Source organism: Miniopterus natalensis, chromosome 17 (assembly GCF_054644295.1).
Source record: "Miniopterus natalensis isolate mMinNat1 chromosome 17, mMinNat1.hap1, whole genome shotgun sequence".
NCBI lineage: Eukaryota > Metazoa > Chordata > Mammalia > Chiroptera > Miniopteridae > Miniopterus > Miniopterus natalensis.
Window position 1 is genome coordinate 9,379,622 of NC_142097.1, and position 18,300 is coordinate 9,397,921.

General features: G+C 45.0%; 1 protein-coding gene across 1 annotated transcript in view; it reads left to right on the top strand.

Moving 5' to 3' along the window:
• MYH10 (myosin heavy chain 10) overlaps positions 1 to 18,300 on the top strand; it is a 130,725-nt gene that overhangs the window by 78,686 nt on the left and 33,739 nt on the right. The window contains exons 15-22 of the mRNA XM_016222447.2: positions 168 to 282; positions 12,756 to 12,949; positions 13,042 to 13,163; positions 15,493 to 15,562; positions 15,650 to 15,810; positions 16,074 to 16,182; positions 16,275 to 16,406; positions 17,244 to 17,450. Coding sequence (XP_016077933.1) covers positions 168 to 282; positions 12,756 to 12,949; positions 13,042 to 13,163; positions 15,493 to 15,562; positions 15,650 to 15,810; positions 16,074 to 16,182; positions 16,275 to 16,406; positions 17,244 to 17,450 — 1,110 coding nt within the window. The remainder of the gene's footprint in view (positions 1 to 167; positions 283 to 12,755; positions 12,950 to 13,041; positions 13,164 to 15,492; positions 15,563 to 15,649; positions 15,811 to 16,073; positions 16,183 to 16,274; positions 16,407 to 17,243; positions 17,451 to 18,300) is intronic.

Sequence of the window (18,300 nt, forward strand, 5' to 3'; positions counted from 1 at the left end):
GATAAACATTTGTAAGTCCTTAAATATAGTATACATTACAAATGCATTGCCTTGGAGGCAACCTACTTTTTAGGTTGCCCCATGAACATTTGTGGGTAAGGCTTTAAATGTGCCTTGGTTTTTGTTTGTTTCTTCATATTGCCACATTTGGCTCCGGTACGGGCCAGGTGGACTACAAGGCAGACGAGTGGCTGATGAAGAATATGGACCCCCTCAACGACAACGTGGCCACGCTCCTACACCAGTCCTCAGACAGATTTGTTGCCGAGCTGTGGAAGGATGGTAAGTGTGCTTATGTTTGTAATTCAGATCGGCCAGACTCGTTTACAATTAAGGCTTATCTATGGTTCTTACATATATGTATATGTATATATGTTTTACTTTAAACCTCTTTCCCTAGAGCAGGGCTGCCATTATATCGGAGTTGACCCACTAGGAGAATACTTGGATAACAAGCCATCTGCCCTCTTGGTCAGATGCTGTGGGCGTGAGGAAACATTGTAGGCTCAGAGCCATAAAGAACTACACATATGCTTCAGGCCACCCTGGTCCCATTTAGGTTATAATCCAGAGATATTGGGGCACAAACCTGAGAAGCCCTGTTCATTTTCTCTGTGTCGCACGTGGGTCAGAAGCTGCACCCATAGCCACTGCCAGCATTCCACATACACACAGAGTGGCTGGTGTGTACCCTCAGATACCCTGTGTGTAGATCAGTTTCTGTTCCCATCAGTCCTGATAGTGCTTTTGTTTACGTGCACCCCAGGTGAAGATTGTTACGATTTTTTATCGTAGACCCCAAAGTTTTACTAGTACCAGAAAGACAGAGAATCTCTGTACCTATGCATAGTGGGAACCAGTGTCTTTTAGAGTTAGCTCTCACTACTGCATCTCATTCTGAGTGTGTCCCACCTCTTTGCATGGCTGCTGGTCATGCAGGACCTTAGCCCTGGACCTGCCCCTTGCTAGGCCTCGACCCTGAGGCCAGGCCTGTTCAGTAACCTCCCTCACTTCTACTTTTTCCAGAGTGAATTAAGAGCTATAATGCTGTCTTCTCAAAGGTGGAGAGAAAGAAACAGAAAAGAAGGGTTTAGGCAGTTGGGACAAAAGAAAAGTGATAGAGAAGAATGAATGCAGAGAAAGTGAGTAGGAAGAGAAACCATGTCAAAGAGCCTAGTCAAGAATGATCACGCCTGTCAGCTCAGGTAGATGAGGGGAGCCTTCAGGGTGGGGTGCGCTGCGCACGTGCATGTGACCTGGGAGCAGATGGAGTGCCTGGGACTGTGTAAAAGGGGGGATTTGGGAAACAGGCTAGGTTTCCAACAAGTAACACAAAAGCTTTTATCTTTATGCCTTTGGATGAAAGTCTTCAACCGATGCTGAGTGTTCACTGTTACTTGCATTGACCTGGTCAGTCACAGGTGCTGCATGAAGACTGAGAAGCAGGAACCTAACGTGGCATTTGCAGTACCCATAGTTGAGGGACTCCTGAGCCTGCTGCTGTGAAATGTTAGAATGGAGTATGAGAAACTGGAACCAGAGCAGAAAACAACTCAGAGCTCCAGTCACGGTGTCTGCAGGTGCTAGAAAATCCAGCACTGGGGAGCTGGAAATGCATGTAGGAAATGTCACAAAGAGAAGATAAAGGAGTAGTGCTGCCAACCATGGGTACTTGCATTCTGCTAGGAATCAGTTCTGTTGTGACTGTATTGGGCATGATGTAGGCTGGAGTTCCCCAAGGCCGCCCCTCCTCTTAGATCTCAGTGCCCAGGAAAGGGAGTGAGGTTTGAGCACCAGAGGTGTCTGGTGGATGCTGTGTGAAGGGTGCAGAGTGAGCTTATAGCAATGTGGAGCAGAGGAAGGGACCACCTTTCTCTTGGGGTGCTAAGGTAAAATGTCATGAAGGAGGAGGCAGGTTTCTTGTCCTGGAAAGATAATGATTTGTTGAATAAATAAGGAAAGCTGACGTTTACTGAATATTTACTAAGTGCCAGGCAGTTTTCAGCACTAATTTATGAGCATCATGTCCTGATCAGGCCTTAAACATTGAGTGAATAGGTTTGTGTGAGTTCGCTCTTCTAGTGGTGCGGAGCGTTTTAGTGAAGTTGGCCTGGGAGAAGAGGGGTTGAGCAGGTGGAATGGGTGATGGAAGTGGGCGATCACAGCGCAGGATGAGTGCTCCCTTTGGATGTTAGAGTAGGGCTGGAGCAAAGGGTGCGGGCAGGAAACAAGGCTGGGTGATAGGTTGGGAGCAGCCCCTGGAGAAGCCTGATGCCAGTCTCAGTGGACTTGACTTGATTGAATGAATAGCATCAGTAGGTTTCTGAGCCAGGGTAGTGAGACATTGTGAGCCTGAAGAAGACAAGAGTGTTCGGCTGGTGGGATTGGTGGGAAAGAACCTGGAAGGGGGAATGGAAGGAATGAATGGAAAAGAGGAACGGGAAACTGGCGTTTTTATTATTGAAGCCTCAAAAACTGATTTTCTCTTCATTTTGAAGGAGAAGAGATGCTGGTACTTGGGAAATTAATGACAGTAATAAACGAAATTTGGTCCTGAAGTTGTGAACCAGGTTACATACTGGTTCTGAAGTTGTGAACCACTTTGACTTATTTTTTAATTCCTTAACTGAAAATAATATTGTGGTAAACACCTAGTGAGCACCTGACCCATTCATATAACAAACACTACATGTGCAGCCACGAGCACCATGGTTATAATCTGTGAGATCTGTTTGGGAATGAAGAAGGGCATGGCCCTGCCCTCCAGGAGCTTGTAATCGAGTGGAAAGCCCAGGATACCACAGCTGGAATCTTAGGACTCAGTGAGCCTCTATCCTGGCTCCCAGCTTCCCTGGCTTCCTCCTTCCATTCTCCTGTAACTCCGCCACTTGCCATCCAGATATGGGACAGCCTTTGGCAGCAGTGGGTCCGAAGTTTCAAGAATAGACAATTTGGCCCCAATGGTCCGTGTCACAGGTGATGTGCCTCATGGGCAGGGCCAAGTCTGGAGAGCACTCCCCTGCCCTTTTGTGCTTTTCTATAGCTACCGAGAGGTTGCAGAGACGCTGAGAGAAAGCTCTTGCAGCCTTGCCAAGCTCTTTAGTCCTGGCCCAAGCCCTGCTCCTCTGTATTTAGTCCACAGCTGGGACCCACAGCCTGCACAGCCCCGTTGTCACCCTTGCCTTTCTGCAAATAGGCACTTGGGAGCATGCATAGCCACTTTTGTCAGAGGGGGCTGGTAGAAATCTCACCTACCCCACGTTTGATTTGGCTGTGCTAGCGTCTGCTCTGGAACATTCCTCCATGTCTGCTGTCCTGCTGCTGTTTGTGGGAAGTCCTGTTGTCCATCAGCTTAGTGGACAGTTATTCAGTATGATCTGAGTGACAGGATCTCAGAGGTCGCTCACCATCAAGGGGGCAGGCAGAGCGGCAGCCGCATGTTTATCCAATTTTTTTTCTTTCTTTTTTTTTAAATCCTCACATGAAGATATTTGAGAGCTGTGTGTTTCATGCAAAAAGTCAGTGGCAGGCACAGGAGTTGGAGGAGGGTGCTAAGGCGGAGAATTCATTGCTGCTCAATCTGATGTAGAGATCTCCTGGGATGAGGGTAGCTTTTTCTCCTGGCAAAGAAAATAGCCCTAGGAAAACATGGTATTATTTTTCTATTTTTATAACCACATAAATGCAAAAGCAGGAAATAACAGGTGGACCGTGAATGTATGAATATGTGATGTATGAATAGTTTGCCTGATGGCGCAATACCTTGACTATAAAACATGTATTAAACAGACTTTGAGTTAGGGTTTTACAGTTTTCTCAAGGCCAAACCAGGAGGAATAAGATGTTTTGGTGGCAGCCCTGCCCTAGAGATTCATAATGTCCTCCTTCCTGCTAAGGGATGTTTTGGGGTCTCTCTACAGGACTTCATGCCACTTCTTGGGACTTATATACAGAAAAAAAACTAAAGATTGCATTTTTTTATGTAAATCTGCCTCTTTGGATATTTTCAGGAATAACAGTATGGTCAAGTATCATATAATTCAAAGCTATTTTGACATTTTGCTACAACAGAACTTGAATTTTGTTTTCCTTAATGGTAGTTACTTATCTGTTAGTAATTTGTATTTGAAGTAAATTATATTTCCAAAATCTGTACTGGAAGTAAAATTACACAGCAGTGTAAATTTTTGACAGTAAAACCTGCCAATATATACATTTACCAGAGTGTGACTTATTGCTCCCTTATCCTGGTTTGCTAACTGCAAGATAATTGTATGCAAGAGAACTCAAGTAGCACCTTACAACTCTTCACGCTCCACCCTCATTTACATGGAGCTGTCATTTAACATTGTTGTGATAAAGTGCTCACACCTGGAGCTGGGAATGTGCATTTTTTATACAGATTAAGTTTATAAAGAGCTTTGTCCAAATGTGCAGATTCTCTAACTAGTAATGCTTGCCTGGGATCTTCCCTGAACTAGCTACTTTCGTACCCGATTTCAAAGTTTACTTGTGATGTCAAATGTCTTTCACACTAACTGAAGTGTTTGTGTATTTGCTCTTCTGTCCTGTTTTTGCTGTTTCTCTGCTTTAGAGATTCAGAATATTCAGAGAGCTTCTTTCTATGACAGTGTTTCTGGTCTTCATGAGCCACCAGGTGAATGTATAACGCCTGTAGGTCTTCCAAAACAGAGGGTTTTAAGCCCATAGGAAGAACTCGTGGGGGGCAGGGGGGCCTGGGAGGGCATGGTAGATGGGATGCGGCTGGTTTTGGGATTTCTGTTTTTGTTTTGCTCATAGACCTGCATGAACCTTTCATTTCATGCTCAGTTTTATTCTACTTCAAGGCAACTGTTTGAGTGCATAAGCGATTCAATTGCTGCTGCCTACACATTGCTTCTGATTTTCTGCATAGCACTTACAGCACTGCACACGGAAAGGTATGTCACTGCCTTTTCCAGTAGTGCCGCTTTGATACACAGTCCTCTAAGGGAATTGTTAGGAACTAATCTCATAATGTCTCTTTGTCTTTGAGTTACCTTTAAATTTTCAGCTCTAAGGAATTCCAAAGAGGAGTTTCTTTCTTTAAGTCATTAACATTATGTGAACAAATTAGTACTTATTTATCTCACACGTATTGGTCTCATCAGTATACCTCTTGTTTGGAATTTATGGGCATATCTAGCTATGTGGCTTTTTCTTTTGAACTCAAGATAATGAAACTGACTACAAACTTGATATTTGCAAGGCGAGACTAAGATAAAGTGGATTGGAATTAGAATATGTACATTGAACATGAAATTGATCTCCAAACAGATAGGCCTTGTGGTCTGAATCCTTAGCACTATTTTAAAATACAGCCTAACCATGGCTAGAGGTCCCCCAGTAGCCCAATATAAAATGAATGTCACACAGCCTCCCCTTTATTTAGTGAAGTTATCATGTAGTAAAATTTTAAAATACAAATTCATCTTCTAAAATTTCCTTTATAATTTTTGGAACATGGTAATGCTGACATCTCTATCCATCTCAAAACTGTTTTTTTTAATATGGTGAAGGAATGTGCCCATTTTCATCCAAGTCAAGATTCCTGCCATCAATTCTAGTTCATATATTATGAAAAAAGTAGATTGCCATCTTTAGGGGTGGGGACGGGGAGAGAGATCATGACAAAGATGATTCCATGAGCTGGAATGAATATTCCACGGGAGAACTCTCAAGGAAGTAGTCTTCCAGCTCAGTCATCCTTGGCCTTGGGGGTACTGGCCAAGTTGAGGAGTCGGGGGAGGAAGAGAGAGCTAGGAGGTGGTTTTAAGCTTGTGGTCGGCCTGAGACTTGTGCTCTGTTAAAAGGTTAGTGCTTGATCATCTGGACTCCCTCCCAAGTGGAGTGCCCTCTTTAAATTGTTCCCTTTAACTCCTTGGATATCTGATTTTTAAAGAGAATTCCAGATTGTGGGGTCTTTGGGAGCCGGGGCAGTACCTCCTTTTGCTCACCATCACTTCCTCAGCACCTGGCACAAAGTGGGCATACCAGAAATGGCCAGCGAGAGAGGGCGCTGGTGGGCGGGTGGTATTCCACACCCACTCTCATGCACAGCAGCTTCGCCTAACATGCCCACGGTGGCCTCTCCTCTCCTACAGTGCAGTGCTCTTCCTGTGGGACCATGATCATCAGGGTGTTTTCTGTGCCAGCAGGATCAAGGACAGAGCAACTCTTAGGTGGCATCATTCTGGCAGGGAGTACACTCATTCTCACCATATTCTCACCTTGACACAGGAAGTGTGCTGGTCTGTTGCTCGGCGAGGTGTCCTTGGGTTGAGTAACTCAGCTGAACTGAGCATCAGGGGTCCCACTCCCTACTTCTCCTCAGGGGGCCTTCCACCCACCATGGCTAATACGGTCTTTGAAATTGTGTGTGGTATTTCTACAGCAAAATATTTTTCTCCTCAATCTGTGTTCATGGGTTCAAACCCCAGGTCACAGGTTTGAAATGAAAATGTGGGGCTTTAGTCTTTGTAGTGATTTCTCGGAGGACAATGGGCGAAGGACTTCCTAGGAATCCAACTTGTAATGTCCTCTGACATGCCAACATGTAGTGAGTAGCTCTCTAAGCGAGAGACCACAGAGCATATTCATGTTAGGAAAACGGCATTATGGAGAACATGAAGGCTTTTGAGGGTGAAAATGAGAGACGGGCATAGAGGCTTCCAGGAGCATCGGAGGACCAGTGCAGAAGAGAAAGGAACAGAATTCCTAGAGGCAAAATAAGGAGGTCACACAAGTTTGTGCTACAAACCAAAGGACTGTTTTCTTCCAAATGTAAGCTGTTTTGAAAGTCTAGACTTCTGAGATAACTAGTAATGGAAGATGCAAGCACAGGGACCCAGCAAAGAGGGATTGTAACCTCAAAGCTCAAGGCAGGGTTCTCAGATTCAAAGGGTCTGTGATAGGGCCTGTCTGGCTTTCGCTCTGACCCTCACTGTGCTGGAGCAACAGTGAGTGTGAGCTGCCCTTCCGCGGGTTTGTACCTGCAGCCTCCTTAGAGTAGGACCAGGTCAGGCTCTCTGAACGCCCCCGAGTGCTGGGTGAGAGCTGGCATCTGAAAGGTGCCACCAGAGAAAATGTGAGAAGTGCATGAAGCAGGTTTTAATTATTGATGGAGAAGTCCCTCACCCCTTTTCAATCTTTCATAGAAGCAGTACTTAAAATTCAGTAGCAGCAATTAAGCTAAGACTGAGAATCACCAACGAGAGGTTGGTTACTGCCCAGGCGGGCTTCCTTAGTTGTCACAGGCTCTCCCTTTGTCTTCTGATACCCACTGAATCCTTCCCTATCTCCTTGTTGAAATTCAGGGGAAAGGTTTTACCTTAGCCCTGTTTCAGACTAAGAAATGGCAAACTCTCAACTTCCAAAACTTCGAACCAGTCTTTTTGTTGTTGTCCCAGTAAGTCATTAAAGGAAGTTCTACTTAGATTCAAGTGGCATGACTGATAAAATGGTAATCATTTCATCTTCGTGTAGATTATCCTATCAGTTGGTCATAAACCTCTGTTTTCAGTGCCGTTCCAGGCTTGGGTGTAGGGCTGCCCTGGTGTAGGTGCTCGGTTCAGTTGTCATGTCAGTAGACGAAGGATTTTCGCTGTTGGTGCAGTGTGTTCTCCTTCATATTTTGAGTCTCCATAGAAGTTGGGAGCTCCAGGAGAAGCAGTTTTCGGGTACTGCAGCTTGAGTTCCTGAGGTCAAATGGGGACAATGACACTTAGTTCTCAGGGTTCTTGTGAGTATCAGGCGAGGCAACGTGAGCCTGCCCCTGGCGCACGGGCAGTGCCCAGATACCTGGCACCTGGCATTGCACTCGCTTGGCTGCCTGCAATTGCAGGTGCACCCTGGTTGCTGCTGCAGTTGATATGGTGAAAAACAGAAAATCAATTCATATTTAGTTCCTTGGCTATTGTTTAATGCAAGCCCACTGTTATTCACGGTGCCCTGAAGCCAAGCTGGTCCGCAGTCCTGCGTTGCGCAGTGCCAGACAAGTTAAGTACATGGACCTGGCAAGGGGGAGAAGCAGAGCAGGGGTGTGGCAGGAACTGCAGGATGAGTGGGGCTCCCTGTTTGCCCAGCAGCTTTGGCTTCGGGGGGGGGGGGAGTACAGAGGGGAGAGGTAAAAGAGGCAGATTCAAGCTTAGCTTACACTAATGCTGGGGAGAAGGAATAGTGCTGTCCACCTCCAGACTTCCTGCAATTTCTCTAAAAATTTCCAAATACTGCATAACAACGAACAGTGATGTAGCCACTGTCAGTTTGTTATTACTGTGTCATGGGGATATCATGGAGATACATGGTTTGGTGTTAAGATTGTTTCTGGGAGTTCATAGCAGTTAAATATCTGTTCCTGAATTTGTTTTTAACTGTTAGTAACATTTTAGTGCACGTTGTTAGCGTAGAATTGGCTCAATTTGTTTCACTGAGTATTGAGAACATGCTACATGCTGGGTGCTGAGGCCTTTTGCAGGAATATTTGGTGGAGTTCTTATTTATCACCATCTGGCTGTTAAAATTAATATTAAACAAGTTTCTCCCCCTGTTCTGGTTTTGGCTGTATTAACTGCAGTGAGTTTCTGAAGAGCTGGCTTAAATACTTGAAATTAAACTTTAGTGACACTAGTGTTTGGCCCATGCACAGATTTGAAGAATATGAAAATCTCATGTTTCCCTTGTCTCCTGAGCTTGTCCTCTAGAAGAAGGGCCAGTTAAGCATTCTGGCACTAGACAGTGTCATTCCTTATTTTTTAAAAACCTGTTAATGCAGTTTTATGAGATAGATGATTACAAAGTGCATTTTTCTTCTCTTAAAGTGTAACTATGCCCTCACAGATTGCAGCTCTGAGGAGCTCATCTAATTTCTCACTGTCCAAATATGCTTTTAGAGATTAATAAATTAGATTTTGAAATCTTTTCAGGCTACTGGGCAACCACATGGAGAATTACAGTGCCCACCAGCAGCCCTAACCAGGCTCTCCTGACACCTCAGGTAGGAGAGTTTATAGCAGGAGGGTAAATGAAGCCAGTCTCTGCCCAGAAACCACAGCTCTGAGACACGTGCAGGTTTCAGTGGCAGTTTAGGTCTTAGAAGTAGCAGAGATGCTCATTTCAGGGAGCTGGCAGAATCTCGTCTTTGCATTTTCTGCCTTTCTCTGATCCCTGCTCTAACCATTTTCAATAAGAAAGCTTTTTCGTAAAATAGAGGGATTTTAGGTCTTCATTTTTTTAGTGAAATCAGATTATTAGTGTGGCCCAAGTCATTCAATGCAGCTCCCAGAGTGTCCCTCTTTTACTCACAAGATAATTTTGCTCGTTGGTGGAAGCTAACCCTAAGTTTACATTTTTTAATTTAGAAAAGAACTGAAAGTCCAGAGCATGCTGAATGTTTGTCTTTGGATTACCTTTATTAAAAATAAATTTGAAAACCAGGTTCATTCTGATTATATGTTTTGGATATTACTGTAAAAGCATTTCCTGCTGGGACCGTACTGTGACCACCATCAAGTGTCTGAAGAGCAGCCTGTCAGAGAACTGGAAACCAGTGCGCGGAGTGAGTCCCCACACAGCAAACATGGCGCCTCCTCTCTTGTTGTGGGGGTGACTTGTTTGGGGGGTAATTTTGTGGTCATTCATAGCCACCGTGTGCCCAGCACCGTGCCAGGGCCAACACTGGGGGGCTGGGGGTGAGGCAGAAGAAGTGATCTGAGCTGGGAGTTGGAGGGGTGCAGACATCAGGGAAGGGCTCCCTGGGCCCTGCTTGTGTTAGACATTGGACAAACCTCCCCGGGGAAGCTCAGCCCAGTGAGAAGGTACACAGAGTAGAGTGAGGTTGTCCTGGGATCTGGCCTGGGTGGTCTGAGGCCTAGAGGAAGGAGTGGCCTATTTAGTCTGGAGGCCGGTGGAAGCCGGAGCCTGAGAAGAAGTGGTTAGGTAAAGAACTGCCTGGTGGCTAGAAGAAGGGGCCTGCATTCTGGGCAGAGAGAACAGGATGGAGCCTCGAGGGCCTGCGTCTTTCAGAAAATGCACCTTTTGTACAGTTTGGATTAGGCATGTGGGAAAATGGCTGGGAAGCACCTTCATTGAGCACTTGAGTGTTTCACAGACACCTTGCAGTCCTGTGTATGGTGCAGGTCACACTAGCCTCATTTCACAGAGGGGACACCAAGGCTGGAGGCGTAGGCAGCTGGGCTCCAGATCGCACCGCTGGGGGGTGTCCTTCTGCCTCCGAGTTGAGCCTTCATCACTGTGCTACACTGCTGGGCTCAGCTACTTGAACCATATCCTACAAGCCATAGGAGAAAATGAAGAATTTTGAGTGTAGGGATAAATACGTTGTTTCATTTTGTCTGTTAGAACTACCTGTTAGTCATTACACTGGGATAAAGGCATAAATGCAAGAACATGTGGCCGCAGTGGGGAGGAATGAATGGGAGGGTGAGGCCAGAGGAAGGAACCGGTTGGGAGGTTGCTGCAGGACCCAGGTAAGAAGTCAGAGCCCAGGCTAGGGCAGCGAAGGGGGGGGGGGGCGTGGAAGACATTTGAATATTTGGCTTAACCAGTTGTGAGCAGCTGTGAGAGGCATTGAATCTGACTCCTGGTTTCTGACCTGAGCAAAGGTGGTCAGGTCTACATGGGAAACAGGAACAGGGTAGCGGTGGGGCAAAGAATGTGCACTGGTTTGGGGCATTGACCTGTCCCTCCTGCTCCGCACTCTCGTGTCCAGCTGTCCCTCCCCCTTAGCCTTGGGGCTTGCTCTCGACCCTCCTCTCTTCTCATTCACCCTTCAGATGGTTCATCCAGCCCCATACTGTAAACACCATAAGTCACAACGCCCAGATTTACCTCTGGTTCAGGTCTCTCTTAGCAGCAGACTGCAGTGTCCATGCGGCATCTAGTCTCCACCTCATGTCTCACAGGCACCGGAACTTGCATGGAGTTTGCACCCTGTCTTCCTGCCCACTGAACCCACTTCTCCTCCATCTTCCCGATGGCACAACAAGCCACTCAGTTGATCAAACCAAAATCCTAGGAGCTATTCTTGACATTTCCCTTTCCCTTATTTTCCTGTCGAGTTCATGATTAAAGCAAGTCAAGTCTTCCACCAAAATATGTCTTGAATTTTCCTTATCAGTTCATTTCCTCTAAATCTCACTAGTTCAAGCTGCTGTCATCTTTCTTAGAGCCTGGACTCCACAGTGGTCCCCTGTCTGGTTTTCTGACCTCCTCTCCAGTCTGTTCTAGATACAGCAGCCGAGGGTGTGCCCCTCCTCCTGGTGCTCCACTAGCACTGGCTTCTTCCACTTCTTTCTGCCCCGGTCCTTCGCACGTGCTGTTCCGCTCCTCTGGAATATTCTCTGCTGGCTCATTCCTTCTCCAGAGAGATCTCTAACCACCCCTCTCTCATAGCATCTTGTTCTTTTTGTCAGTGCATTTCTCACTTTGTAGTTGTAAATGTATTTTATTTCATTTATTCACTAACATGTAGGTATCCATCCTGTTCTATGCCAGACATGATAGGTGCGAGGAGTGCAATGTCGAGTAAAAGCAGGCGTGACAGGCATTTAGCGAGGGTTTGTGGAAGGCAGAGGTTCCTCTGTGACTGCTGGGTAGAGGGGAGGAATAGGTGTTGAGTGACTGGTGCTGGGGGGCCCAGTATAGCTAATTAACATCCCATTGAGGTCACCCAGGATGCGGCTGTGGGCTGAGAGAAGCAGGGTGCTCTCACTCTGCCTTACTCAAGAGGGTCTGGGCGAGCTGAGTCTGGACCCCTCTGTATAAAGCTCATTGGAAATCAGAACTTGAGATCTTGATCATAAAGCACTTCACACAGTGCAGTTCCCCAAACACTTCTATTCTGGGGCACAAATGAAAGAAATGCAGGTGGCTCTTAAGATTGACAAGGGCAGTAACAGAGTAGTTCACTCGATATTTTGATTAAAAGACTTCAGTAGTGTGTTTCGCTCATGTAACAGTTTTCTTAAATGAGAGCATGTTATGCCAGTGTTTTGCTAGTGGCTGGTGCCGTGTTGAATCTGAGAAGTTGAACCGTCATTAAATGTAGCTTAGGCACTGATTCTTTTTAGGAGGCTCCTCCCTATTTTGTGTTCTTGCCCCTTAATAAGTGTTATTCATGCTTTGAGGAGAGAGCTGAAGTCTACTCATTCCTGCAAATCTGACCTAATAATGTTATCTACTCTTCCTGCAACTTGAATGACTTTTCTTACTGAAATTCTAGTCACTAATAAGAGATGACTCTGGTCCCTAGTCCCTGAGCCATAATCATTAAGTGAATTTGCTTTGTACAGCTATATATTTTTATGTCTCTCTTTATAAGCCATTTCCTATTTTGAGACTTGTCATAGTATCAGTTTGTGTATCAATAATGCCAGTCAATGATCTCTCATTTACCAAATAATTGTATATGTAACAGGCAAAATGTTATCAAAGACAGTGAGTTCCTGAAAGTAGCGCAGCAGAAAGCATCTGCCGGTGTGTGGTCTGAAGCTGTCAGAGCGCTACACTATCTGCCGTAGAAGTGTGTGGCTGCTGGTCCCACGGCTTGTGCAGTGTCTCAGTATGCTGACTGCCCCCCTAGATGGCATCTCTTATCATTTGTCACAAGCTTGTGCTGCTGCACTATCACTGTGTCTTTCCTTCCCCTCTGAAGAGTCAGATTCGACCCATTTCCCTTTTCCTTCCATTTTCCCCAGTGGATCGGATTGTGGGTCTGGATCAAGTTACGGGTATGACTGAGACGGCTTTTGGCTCTGCGTATAAGACCAAAAAGGGCATGTTTCGTACCGTTGGGCAACTCTACAAAGAGTCTCTCACCAAGCTGATGGCAACTCTCCGCAACACCAACCCTAACTTTGTTCGCTGCATCATTCCAAATCACGAGAAGCGGGTATGTGTTAAGCGAAACGTGTGCTGGTACCTTAACCTGAAGTAGATCAGGTTATAACGACCCAAGTATAAAACTCTCCTTTGCTTGATTAGGCTGGAAAACTGGACCCGCACCTAGTGCTGGACCAGCTTCGCTGCAATGGTGTCCTGGAAGGCATCAGAATCTGTCGCCAGGGGTTCCCCAACCGGATAGTTTTCCAGGAATTCAGACAGAGGTACTGCTAACTTTTACCTTTCTCCCATATGTATCAAAGCTTAGCTTATATGCATCAAAACAGGTAATGAGGAAATTTTTTTCCTGTTTCCCCAGATAGTTTCAGTTTTCCTTTCATATAGGAAAGGGATAGTGATCATTACCTTTATTTTTGGTCAAGAATATTGAGTACCTACTTTATATAGAGGTGACTGCTATGGGTGCTTCAAGGATGTTCAAGTCTTCAGGGTCCTGAAGTCAGTTGTGCGATAAACATTTAAAGCTGAGAACTTATAGTTACCGGTTTTGAACAGTTCCATCTGGGATTTAAACATAATTATTTTTTAAGCTGATATTTTAAAATACAGTCATGCACCACTTAACATTGTTTCAGTTAACGATAGGCCACATATACAATGGTGGTCTCATATCGCCTAGTGACCTCACAGCCATTGTAAGGTCATAGCACAGCACGTTACTCGTGTTTGTGCTGCTGGTATAAACAATCCTGCCGAGTTGCCATTTGTATAAAAGTATAGCACATACAGTTATGAACAGTATATAATACTTGGGAATGTAATAAATGACTACAGGTTTATGTATTTACTATATGTTTTATCATTGTTTTAGAGGGTACTCTTTCTGTCTGTTAAAAATGGTTGCGGTAAAACAGCATGCCTGCTGTGTTTCACTGGCAGCAGCCTCATTCATCTCTCATTTTCTGCATCTCTTGATTTCATCATTTTCTCTGGGCTTAATTTAATCACACTTTTTTTCCAAATAACATACTGTCCAGGCTTGTAGCCCAAGAACAATAGGATGTACCATACAGCCTCGGTGTGTGGTAGCTGTACCACCCAGGCTGTGTTAAATGCACTCTGGTGTTCGCATGATAGTGAAATCACCTAATGACACATTTCTGAGAGTATAGCTGTCAAGTGGTGTACATGAGTAATGTATGTTCCTTTTAGGAATATTTGAAAATACAAGAGAAGTAAAAAGTAAATAAAAATCATTCAGGAACGACTCTTGAAAACATTTTGGATCCTGGCCAGGTAGCTCAGTGGGTTGGAGGTTAGTCCCAGTGCGCCAAGGTTGTGGGTTCAGTCTCCAGTCGGTTCATCCAGGAGGCAGCCAGTGACTGTGTAACTAAGTCGACATCTCTCTCTCAAATCAGTAAATAACATTTTGGGATATTTCCATTTTTCAATAAATATGTCTGTATATGTGCAGATGTATATATATTTTTCATAGTGTGTTTGCTTGTACACTTACAGCCCTTTTACTGACACAGAGCAGGGAACAGGATAGATTGGAAAAGAAGTATGAATAAAAAACAAAAGGGAGAAGATCCCCAGAAATGGATGAAACATTTGGTGGGAAATTTATTTTTTTATCTATTGTACAATTTTCTTTAATATCTAGTTTGCTTTTCCCCTTTTTTCTCCTAGAAGTTGGATTTTCGATTGTGACGGCATTTATTGTTCCGTAAAATAAACAAGGCCGCAGGTCAGAGCGTGGCCCTTTCTCCCACTGTCCAGATGGAGTCCCATTGAGAAATTGTTCTGGTCCCGCCACATTTGGGGCGGCCCTTATTGTGGCCCCACTGTGTGAGAGCCTAGTAGTTTCCGTTTCTGCAGATAGGAGAGAAAGGAGCACAGTTGGCGTCTTCGATGGTGTGCAGCCAGGGTTCACCCTTAATAGAGCCCATTACCTACTTGCGCAACTTTCTTTTTTTTTTTTAATTAGTTTATAGTCCATATTATTTTGTATTTCAGGTATACAGCATAGTGGTTAGTTAATCATGTGCTTTACAAAGTGGTCCCCCCGATATTCCCAGTACCCACCTGCGTGGTCCATCGTTATAAAGTGCACAGGTCTTAAGTGTGTGCGCACCCAGACCACTGCTGTTTTGAATGTCTCCCGATGCTCTCTAATGTTCTCAGTGGAGGCTTCTGAGTGCTGCTGTCACGGCCTTTTCTGTCATCTAATCACTGCCTACAAGTCGGCGCACAGAAAGCCGATTCTCCTTGCATCTTGAGCATGTAAACATTGGGGGAGAAGTAAAAAACAGAAGATTTTAAAAATAACATCTTTCATTCTTCTCTGTCACAGTTCTTATACCTCGTCTTTGACCTGGGAGAATTAGCCTCATATTCATTCTGTTCCTTGTTTTAAGAGCTAGAAAGTCTGATTATCACTTGGTCACGTCTTTACTCTTAATTGGACATGATTACCTGTCTTACTGCCTTGTAGAGGACGCAGAACTCAGTGAATAATAGGTAAACATTTTCACAGACTTTTACCAAAACGTCTTTTACCAAAACATCTCGTATCTGCTTTTCTTACAGATACGAGATCCTAACTCCAAATGCTATCCCTAAAGGTTTTATGGATGGCAAACAGGCTTGTGAGCGAATGGTAAGCTTGTCTTGATTTTTCTGGTTTGTGGACTATTTATGTAATCTTTTCTTGTAGCAAAAAATAAACAAACTCTTTCTCTTTCAGATCCGGGCTTTAGAATTGGACCCAAACTTGTACAGAATTGGACAGAGCAAGATATTTTTCCGAGCTGGAGTTCTGGCACATTTAGAGGAAGAAAGGGATTTAAAAATCACCGATATCATTATCTTCTTCCAGGCTGTGTGCAGAGGCTACCTGGCCAGAAAGTAAGTGGGTGACATAAAAGGGGAAAGACTGTGTCTTCTGACAGACCAAAGAAGAACAGAGCTACTAAAGGGGGAGTAGAGGACACCAACAAAGGGAGCGGACGGAACCCCCGTCGCACTGTCGAACTGACCTGGGCTTGAGCAGGCAGCCCATTTCCCCGTGCTTGTCACCAGAGGGCTTGATCAGTGGACCCACTCTGTCTGTGACAAAAGCTATTAAGACACGTTTTTCTGTACCTAGTAATTTCCTTACTGTTCTTCAGGGCCTTTGCCAAGAAGCAGCAACAACTCAGTGCCTTAAAGGTCCTACAGCGGAACTGCGCCGCCTACCTGAAGCTGCGGCACTGGCAGTGGTGGCGCGTCTTCACAAAGGTGGGCTTCGGCTCCTTTCTAAGAGCAGTGTGTGACCAGTGACCAACCCACCAGAAGGAGACGTGATGATAAACTGCTTAATTTTGTCACAGGTTAAGCCGCTCCTACAAGTCACTCGCCAAGAGGAAGAACTTCAGGCCAAAGATGAAGAGCTGCTGAAGGTGAAGGAGAAGCAGACAAAGGTGGAGGGGGAGCTCGAGGAAATGGAGAGGAAGCACCAGCAGGTGTGTGCGCCCCCACTGCAGACATTCGCGCACATTTCACCGCGGCCGGCTGCACCTACACGTCCTCTTAGTTTAAGTGTAGTTTTCACAGCTTCCCAAAGCACAGACATTGGAGAACAGAGGCAACAGACACATTATGCTGTGCATTTGGTTCTCTAGAAACCAAAATCAGTCTTACCTCTTGCATGTTTGCCTTTGTCATATTTGGACACACACCGATGAGCGTATTTGGTTCACGCATGTGTTTAACACCTGTTTTCAGTGACCTCTCAGTGTACTGCCGTCCTGTGACTGCTCATGAGGGAAACAGAAAAAAGTGAAAGGATGAGATAGTGTGAGGTCACCGCCTGCTCTTCCCAGTGGCAGTCTTGAGTCAGCGCCCCTTTCCCCTCCCCAGGCACCTGTGCTTCATGGACAAAGCAGGGGCTCTCGAAATGTTTGTAGATGACAGTAATAGCGTTGTAGTGCTCAAGGCCAAACGGATTAACAATAAAGGCCAAAAATAGCACTTGGTACCAGACAGCTTCAGGAGGCACCATGAATTTGATTGCACTTGGATGTTTTCCCTCCTGCTTTTCTGTCCCTTCGTAAATTACCTCAGTAGAAGATTGGGAGTTCTTACAAGAGCATAAATTTAATTTGCTGTGACTTGGGACAGCAGAAACAACTAAAGCGTTTTCATCTAGCTTATAGTGCTACAACCAAAACCATGTTTGTGTGTCAATGTGTTTTTAACTTTCTATTTCTTTGGCGAGGTGCAGTGAGCGCTGAGAGCTCAGTGCCCGTATGTCGTGTGCGCTGGGAGCAGGTCACAGTGCCGGGCTTTTGTGCTTGCAGCTCTTGGAGGAGAAGAACATCCTTGCAGAGCAGCTACAGGCAGAGACGGAGCTGTTTGCTGAGGCAGAAGAAATGAGAGCGAGACTCGCTGCCAAGAAGCAGGAATTAGAGGAGATTCTACATGACTTGGAGTCTAGGGTTGAAGAAGAGGAGGAAAGAAACCAGATCCTCCAAAATGAAAAGAAAAAAATGCAAGCACATATCCAGGTAGCTGCGATTGTTTTTTATTCAGAATTATATTTTGGGTTTTCCAAGTGGATCTATTTAATAAGTAGAAGCTGTGGATTTGTATTCCTAATGTACATTTAGATTGTAAGTACCTGCTCTTAAAAGATTGACCATCAATCTCTTACACAAGTAATAGATTTTCTTCAAACGTACGTTTGTTATTTTGAATAAGAATCTTTTCTTATGGTCTGATGTGGCATCTTATAGTATGCAAAGTGATTCAAAGTAGAAATCTCCCAAGGTCTGTAGCCTTTTGTAGGGAACCTAATTTGTTCTTTATGTTGTCATTAATAATTCTGCTGCTCACTCCATTCATTAGATAGGCATCTACAAGGTGGTTTGGTTCTTAAGAAATGCTCAGCACTGACACAGCAGGTGGCCAGGAATCAGAATAAAACACTCGGTCCTTCCTGGTGGTCACTCGCGGATAGAGATACAAACGGTGCTCACAGGAAACAGCCATCTCAGTGGTTGAATGCCCAGAGAAGTGATCCAGACAGTAGTTACTCTGCCCGCCCATACCCAGGACACCTGCCACTCTCTCCTTGTCTCCCTCTCTCAGCCTCTCTTAACGTGCTCTTGAGCGTCAGGACATCTATGTCTGCCACCATTGCTTCAGACCGAACTTCCTTCCTTCCAAATCTTTCCCTTAATTTTTTTTTACCCCATAACTTACTGCAAAACACAGACACTTCAGATGTTTGTCAAAACCACAAAAGCTATTATTTCCTTGGCAGATACCCCATAGAGCAAATCATCTGGACACTTACCACTCTTCAAAATACAGCTTTCAAATATCCCACAATAAATTAACAGAGTATCATAAAAT